The 8,577-nt window shown below is 37.6% G+C and overlaps 1 protein-coding gene across 1 annotated transcript in view; it reads left to right on the plus strand.

Annotated features, from left to right (window-relative positions):
* The window catches only part of GALK2 (galactokinase 2), a 42,645-nt gene that overhangs the window by 17,815 nt on the left and 16,253 nt on the right, over positions 1–8,577 (plus strand). The window contains exons 6-7 of the mRNA XM_009994553.1: positions 2,068–2,166; positions 4,856–5,008. Of these exons, the coding sequence (XP_009992855.1) occupies positions 2,068–2,166; positions 4,856–5,008 (252 nt within the window). The remainder of the gene's footprint in view (positions 1–2,067; positions 2,167–4,855; positions 5,009–8,577) is intronic.

The raw sequence follows: 8,577 nt of genomic DNA on the forward strand, positions 1-8,577 counted from the left end.
TGAGACATGCCAGCATTTCCACATCTCAACGAGAGATGCTTGTAACTAGGTGCACTTTCACACATAGAAAGGAGTGAGCGTCTAAAGATTGTTGCCTGCAAAGGGTTGTTCTTTCCTTTCTGTGGAACTGTTGCCAAGTATTTTAGCATTAAAGAAAAAGCATCATTATGTTCATTAGCATTTCATGCAGAATTATTTCCAACTTGTAGTGGAGCAGGGACACATGGTGACTGGATGGTAAACCTTTGTTAATGGGATCAAACTGGGAATGGGACTGCTTGAGTGGAAATGGGACAAGGGAGGAAAAACAAGTTTTTATGAACCTGATCTTCAGCAAAAGCCAGGCAGCTTTTGTTAAAAAGAAAGAACACCAGAATGTGTGCGGTCCTATATTTTCTCAGGAAAAATAAAAGAAACATTATCTCCATTTCAGCTCATCTTTAAGATACACAAAGACAGTGCAGAAAATGAGAGTAATTTTGCTCTTTGTACTTTCTGTCTTCTCTCATTAATGGTCTCTTTCTTGTGAGTGGTCATTTACCATGTTTGATTCAAAGAGATACAGTATGCATAGTTTTAGAGTACTTTTGTTCATGTTCTTTTGATAATTTCTGCTTCTCAGCCTAAGGCTTATTGAGTGTCACTGCCTCGTGAGCTGAGAAAATTGGTTGATAGTGCATTTGCAAACAGTTCAGCCTGATTACATTGATCAGAGCACCAATTTTACAGCTTTGTCTGTGGTGCCAGTACAGAAATTGAACAAGTAAGCAGGCAGGCACCCTGCACATACCTTTCTCTTAGGGTGGTGATTTACTGCCCCTGTCTGCTGCCTTTTACAGCTGTGTGCTGGCTAATGTCCCTGCTTTGCTGGTGAGCTTGTTTCAATCCTGTGATGGATCCACATCTTTAGTGTGGAATCTTAGTCTGACTTTGCCACCAGACTGAAAAACAGACTGTGGTTCATTCTGAAGTTCTTTTCTCATCTTCCCTGTGTTACCTTGTGCTTAGAAAAACAAACTGGAAGGGGTCCACATAGAATGGGGACACAGATACTTTCCTTTTGACCTACTTCCTTTTGACTAGTCTATGTTTTTTGACCATTTTCCAAGGCTTCTCTTGTTTTTTTTGTTTTGACTAGGCCTGATGACTGAAAGCTTTACTGCAAATTACTATTTTTGACAGTTATGATAGTGATATATCACCCTCCCATATTATCCCCCGATCTGCAGGTATCAGAATGCACAAAGATATGCCTAAAATGTCACCAAAGATGTAAATCACACATAGTTAGAAATTAGTTCAGATAAACAGAGTAAGCGGAGTACAGTTCAAGGAGAAATGACAGGCACCACTGATGAGAGTATTTACAGTCAGAAGAGGTTTCTAAATTTGGTTCAAGACATAATTTCTGATTACAGAGTCAGTGCTTTAAAATAGTAAAAAGTAACAACTTGCCATTTATCTGTAAGCTACACATACATAGGTGGATTTGACTAATTAACAAAATATTGGCTATTGGGATGGGTATCCGGATGAGGAGGTGTGAGGCCAATGAGGAAGGTGGGAGGAGGGACAGCTACAACAGTTAAGTATTTAGACAAGCACATCCTGAAAAGCATCTGACTCAGGTGGGTCCAGTGAAGGTTGAATAGTTGATTCTGTTTCAGTTCAGAACAAAAGGAAAAAGGGGCCATGTGGCATCTATGAGTGATACCAGTTTACACTAACTGGTGTGTGAGAGACAGTGTTTTCAGAGCTCTGTCATCTCGTTTGTTTTCTCCCTAGTTCATATGTAGGCATGAAATGTGTCATGCCTATAGAATAGTTTGGGTTGGAAGGGACCTTTAAAGATCATGTAGTCCAAGCCCCCTACAGTGAACAAGTTCATCTTCAACTAGATCAGGCTGCTCAGAGGCACATCCAAACTGACTTGAGTATTCCCAGGGATGAGGCATCTACGAGCTCTCTGGGAAACCTGTTCCAGTGTTTCACCACCCTCCCCTTGGATGTAGTCTGAATATCCTGTTTAACCTTGGCTGAAGGTTCACATGGTGATGTTTTTTTCAGGTGGAACTTGCAGAAATTTGCACGAAGAGTGAACGCTATATCGGCACAGAAGGTGGAGGAATGGACCAGGCAATCTCTTTTCTGGCAGAAGAAGGAACTGTATGTAGATCTTTGTAATTTAAACTAATAACGTAATATTAATTTATGTAAACAAAAATATCTCCAGATGTATCTAGCAGAAAGACAAGAAACTGGAATACATTAGTAAGCAGTATAAGCCCTACTGGCACGCTAATGAAACAGGAATTCTATGTATAAAATTGTGTACAAACAAGTGTGAAAATCTTGAAGGAACAGGATTATGAAAATGAGAAATGACAAGGAGGAGGAAAGGAAAGATGTGAGATGTACTCTAGAAGAGCACCAGGCTCCACACTATTTGGCTAATTCATCCCCAAACTTAGAATGTTTCCAATCTAATGAAATGTGAATGGTCGGTATGCCTTGTATTCAGTGCAAATGGGATAATTAATACAAATATGCTTTCTTGAAACTTCTTATAACCAATTCTAGGAAGTTTTGCCAGGTCCAGCTAAAAAGACAATGAGGATTTTTTTTTGCTAGTTTTGCTAATTCCAGACAGTTCTGTGACTGGATTCTGATGCAGAAGGCATTTAGCTGTCTTCAACATGGTGACAGAAGGTGGACCAGCAATGACACACAGGACCTGCCAAGTTATGCATGAGTGCTTGCATTAGAATTTACAGTGGAATTTCCCTGCTGTCCCAGAAGATGCACAGGACTGCAAATGTTCAAACCTAAATCCTGTCAAAATACTTTTATTTAAAATAATGTAGCATCTCATTACAACCTTTACTGTGCTTATAATTGATATTGTATTGCTACAGCTTTTGTTCCTTAATGCCGTATCTTGGATAAGCTTACATAAAACCCAATATATTTCCTAGCATTACATCAAACAATTCCATCATGAGACACATGTATTTTCAATTTCACTTCACCTGCACCTACTCTACACTTTTCCTTCATACTTGCAGTAAACAGCTCTATGAATGCTGAAGAAAACAACATTTTTCTGGCACACACAGAGGTGATCATGTCATTAGAGACTTTTTTAACATATAGCAGTGGTGATCAGATAGGCAAAGAAATGTTAGAAAATACTAGAAAAGATACTGTGAACAAACCAGAAAATACTTGCAGCTGAATGCAGCTCTGGCCTCCCATCTCAAAAAAACATACTAAAACACAAGAAGTACAGTAAAGGACACTGAGGTTGATCAAAGATATATATATATATATATATAAGCATTGGCTGAGTAAGTTAAAACTTTGTAGCTTGGAAAAGAAGTATCTTTGAGGGTGCTACTTTGGAGCTTTGTAAAACCTCTGAATGGGTAAGAGAAGGTATATTGGGAATTCAGTGTTTTTCAGGACCAAAGGACTAATACAAACACAAAGACATTAGCAAGCAGCTTGTTAAAAACAAACAAGGAAGTCTGGGTTGGTTTTTTTTCCCAAAAAAAAATTGTGAAATTGAGAAATACCATATATTGCAGAAGGCAGATGTTTAAAAAGAATTCAAAAAAGACCTTTTTGGATACACTGATAGACTATTAGCCTATTTGTGGTTATTAAACATTATAATCTGATGTGTCTTCTAATGTAAGTATAACCACCATAATCCTTGCTTATGGGAAGCTGAAAAAATGTACCCCCAAAAAGATGGTTTTGTATACATCTTGTTTTTGTATTCCCTCTAAAAATCCATTTATGGCTCCTGTCAGAAATGGGACACTGGACCAGCTTAGTGGTACATTCTGATCTAATGTAGCAGTTCTTAAAGGGTATATTCAAATGTAAGCAAGCTTGTCTGTCTTGATAGTGATTTTGTGACGTGGTCCAGAATCTCAATGGCAGGGAGCAAAACACATGCTGTACATAATGTACGAGCAGATTTGCCATTGTTTATTTAGCACTTTAGCTGCTCAAGGAACTCTCTGGGGGTGAACGATGCCAAAACCAGTAAGACATCCCTGCTCGCAGAGTTACAGTCCATTTGAAGAAGCCAAAGCAGGGCACATGATTTACAATTCATCCCAGTGAAAAACCAGATGTGAATTTAATCTCTTGATTACATTACATCCTGAATTATTTAATTAATGGATGGCTAGCTTATTCCATAAAAAGGTCACAAAATGTTGGGAACATCTTACACAGCCTGTGTAAGGCATCTGTGAGGCAAGACAGCCCATGTCAGAAGGAAGGAGACAGTAACTATATTTTCATCTGTAGTTTTATTTAATTTCTCTCTTTGATTGTCTGTATGTAAGTCGACCACTGTCTCCAGTCAGTCCTAAGACTCGGGTATTATTCTGTACCACAGTGAACTAATCCTGATTTAGTGGAAGACCAGAAAACTAGGCGGGAGATGGACACTGGTGAAGGGAATGCGAACCCCCTTGTTTCTAGTAGCACGCACATTTGCTTCAGCCAGGCCTGGTACTTTTCTGTAGATCAAAGAAAAGCTGTTGTCTTAAACAGGCAAGAAAAATAGGTTGGGTGGGGTTCTGTGAACTGCTGAAAAAACCCAAAGACTTAATGGAAACATCTTAAAATCCAGCTACAAGGAAAGGCTTGAAATGTATGTGTAATTTGGCCAATGAGGTTAAACCTCTTTTCTCACTGTTTCATGCCAGTTTTCTTTCTTAAACTGTCCCTGGATTTTCAAGAGAAAAAACATGCAAATTTGCCTTTGATTTATAGAACTAAGTGCACTGTTAGCTAGCAGTAAATTAAAACTAACCATTCATTTTTCTTCCAATAGGCCAAGTTGATAGAGTTCAGTCCTCTGAGGGCAACTGATGTTAGACTTCCAAGTGAAGCAACGTTTGTTATTGCTAACAGTTGTGTTGAAATGAATAAAGCAGCAACTTCTCATTACAATATTAGGGTAATGGAGTGTCGTCTGGCTACAAAGGTAACGTATGGCTTGTGTCAAACTCTAATGAAACCTTCATCTAACTATGTGGGGTTTTTTCACTTCTGACCAATTGTGTCTTTAACACCTGGCTAGGTGCTACTTTTAAGAAGCATTTTTCTTTCCAGAACCAGACACTTCCATCTCTGCAGAAACAGAACTCCTGCAGAGCTTAATGGAAGTGCAAGGACATGCCCTTATATAGAAAATTATGTGATTTAGTTCTATTAAATTTATTTTGTATTATATTTCAGTGGAGGAAATAAGTTTATTTTTCAGCAAAAAGTATTCTCAGTTAATAAGATAGACTGTTTCTAATTAAAGCTGAATAATGACAAATAATGGAAAGCAACCAGTGTGGTCATATGTTTCTATGTATATATGGCAATAGATGTGTATTTTCTAGGATTTAGAGGACATCAAAGCTACTAGTTGGAGGCCTGGAAGTAATATTGGAAATGCTGAATAGCAGCATGTATGTCAGTGTTAAGTTGAAAAACAGGCTTGAATCAAAACCCAACATTTAGGTTGTGCTGCCAGTTTACAGCTTGCAGTTGCCTCCAAAATGTATGGAATTTGAACATGAGAAAATCGAAGTTCCACTTTAATGCTGGATTTTGTAGAACAAACATTTAAGAATGGGTAGATGTAGGGTTTGATTTGAGTTTGTTTTAGGAATACAGTGGATTTCTCTTTGGTTAGGTTAAGTGAGGAGGAAGCATAAAGATTCACTGCAGTTAGAGCCAACATCATAATGGGCTGTGTGAAAGAACAGAATTTAGGTCACAAAGTCCAGATTAAAGTTTTTAAAACTGCAGCACTGAATACCTTGCCACAAAACATTTGGCCAAGATCTGAGCAATACTCAATACTTTAAGCATCTGTTTGCATCATAGTTCTATGAAAAATTACCATAGTTAATGAAAAAAAAAAAAAGAGTTGAAGGGTTGATCAGATACTAGTAAAATGCAACATATAATACTGCATTGTGATATTTTTTGAGGAGGGAAGCTAAGCTTCAGATGACTTTTTAAATGGGTTTTAAGCTCAAGTATAAAGAACATAGCTGAATTTTAGGTGTATATAAGATGGTGAAAAGAAGAGCACTAATCATTGTAGCTTTTGTCACTGAGGTGTAACAAAAAGGTTCTTAGGCCATTAAGAAAATCAAGCTAAGGGCTTCTCTGTGTTTTGGTCCTGGTATAACTGATACACCTCTGATTTAGGATAGTAAATTGACTGTGTATTTTAGGAAGATTTTATTTTGGTATTTTTTTTGTATAAGAAACAGAGCCTTCACAGATGATCTATTCTCAAGGCAAACTACAAGGAGTGCATTAAGTTGTAAGACCTTTTCAAGTATTGTTCTATACACACCAGATTTTGTGAACTGAATCACAGATTTATGAATTGCTTTATATTATTGGTCCTGAGCAGGGAACTGGAAAGGTGGTAAGGAAAAATGTTGTTATTTGTTTGTTTTTAACATTGCTATTAGCTATGATACAGTCTCTAAAAATGTACCTTTAGCAGATGCTTGATTTTAAGGAGACTAACAGCATACACCTGTTTATTTTTAAACATATGCTACCCAGATGGAAAGTTGCACACACTATAAAAATACATTGAGCCAGGAAAAGACTGTCTTTAGGAATAGGTCACAGTGGGGTGAAAGAAGACAGGTAAGTGGAAGCAGGGAAGTCTTTTAAGCACCATTAAGCTAATGGAACTATGAAATAACATGCTGGGCCATGCAAAAGTGCTTTAAAAGAAATTCTCATCAGTAAGTGCCTTAGGAAAGGCTTTTTTTCCCCTTTCTGCTTGAGGTCATTCTCAAATTTCGTACTCTTTGCAGAAAGCTCCATGTAAGTAAAGATGCCAACACAACATATTATTAGTGTAGAAAATTTTGATGCCAGTCTGTCCAGAGCAAGGAAGCTCTTGATCATCTTCACAACATTTTCTTTCTCAGGTTCTGTTCCTTTCCCTTCCATTCTGCATGGTTATTCTTTTGTTGGTTGGTTTTGGTTTTTTCTCTCTCTATTCTTGTAGCCTCAGAGTGCTTTCCTGAGCTGCATTCAACAGTACATTCTGCAGAACACTCCCAATTCCAAAGGAAATTAACTTGTACTTTACACTTCAGAAGATTAAGGCAGTAGGTGCTGCAGGATGAACATGAGCATCAGTGAATGTCATGCTCCCCCTGCTTCACTGTGTGTGGTTCACTGTCAGCTAGAGAGCAGTGCCAAGTTTGTCTGCAACTGGAATGCCAGGGAGTTAATCAGCTAATGTTTGTTAAATGTGGAAAGATGCTCAGATAACATTGTAGAACTGTAAAGTGTTAAGAAAGTGATGTTGCTATATAAGGGCTAAATATTCCTATACTTACCCCTAGTCAGACTATTTTATTTATATTTGTCCTATAATTTACTAAGTATGTTTTCCTCTCAGTTACAGTTCTCTAATGTGCTTGTATTGAACAATAAGGGGAAAAAAAGCCTACAGATGCTATATCCTGGCCAGCTGGATGATGTCCTCATCTTTAATCCATCTAGTCAGAGATCATCTAGAAAATATTCAACTGTGGGATCACTATTGGGATTACTTTTGTACATTTAATAGATGGACTTTTTCCCCATTTCTGTTGTGTCCACTACAATTTGAGCTGCTGCAGCTAGATTTTCAAAAACCATTTCTGTTTGCTTATAACGTTTCTCCCAGGACTGTTAGAATTAAAACATTGCTATAAACAGTATAGACCTTCCCAACAAAGCCCTGCCTGCTGGCCTAACAGGGTTAGTTTCCATTTGGAATATTTGACCTGTAAAACCCCACTGTAGTTAGCTCGTCTTAAACACAGCATCTCCCTTCAAATACAGAAATGGGAATAGATACGACAATACAAGAGATATTTCTACAGGGCATTAGTTATTAAAAAAGGAAGCAGAAAAAATGTTGTTGCCTTATAAAACATTTTTTTTGTAAATTCATAATTCTGTTTAACTTCTGGCAATGAAGTCTAGGGGATGCTCAAGGTTAGGATGAAAGTCTAAGGAAAAACACTTCCATTCATTTAGCATCTTGAAGCAGATTTAAGAACATGGTACAAATGTGCAAGAACAGAAGAGATACTGTGTATTTAAATAAAGCCAATGAATTAAAAATTGTTATTCTAACTCACAAGTAAGCTAAAATACAATTACATGAAGGCTGTGGCATTGTTGGTACTTGGCACCTTTGAAAAGCAGCCCAGAAGTGACTTAGCCAAGTCTTGTACAAGACAGTTTTCTCACCCTGAATTCTGCATTAGCCACTAGACAGTGCTGCTTTTTTCTCTACCACTGATCATACAAAACTATGTTTTAGATGGCAACAGTCATATGATTTGGATTTTGATTCAGTTTTGTTTGTTCTGCTTTACTAAGCCTCACATAAATTTTAGCAAGTCACTAGATGGCACCAAAAGTAGTTAATTTTTATATACTGTAATAAAACAAAACTGGAAAAGTTGGAGGAGAGCAGGAAGGTGAGAATCTGTAGCAGATAGCTGGGCAGCACATCTCCTGCTG

The sequence above is a fragment of the Chaetura pelagica genome, unplaced genomic scaffold (genome assembly GCF_000747805.2).
Source record: "Chaetura pelagica isolate M959 unplaced genomic scaffold, ChaPel_1.0 scaffold222, whole genome shotgun sequence".
In the NCBI taxonomy this organism is placed as follows: domain Eukaryota; kingdom Metazoa; phylum Chordata; class Aves; order Apodiformes; family Apodidae; genus Chaetura; species Chaetura pelagica.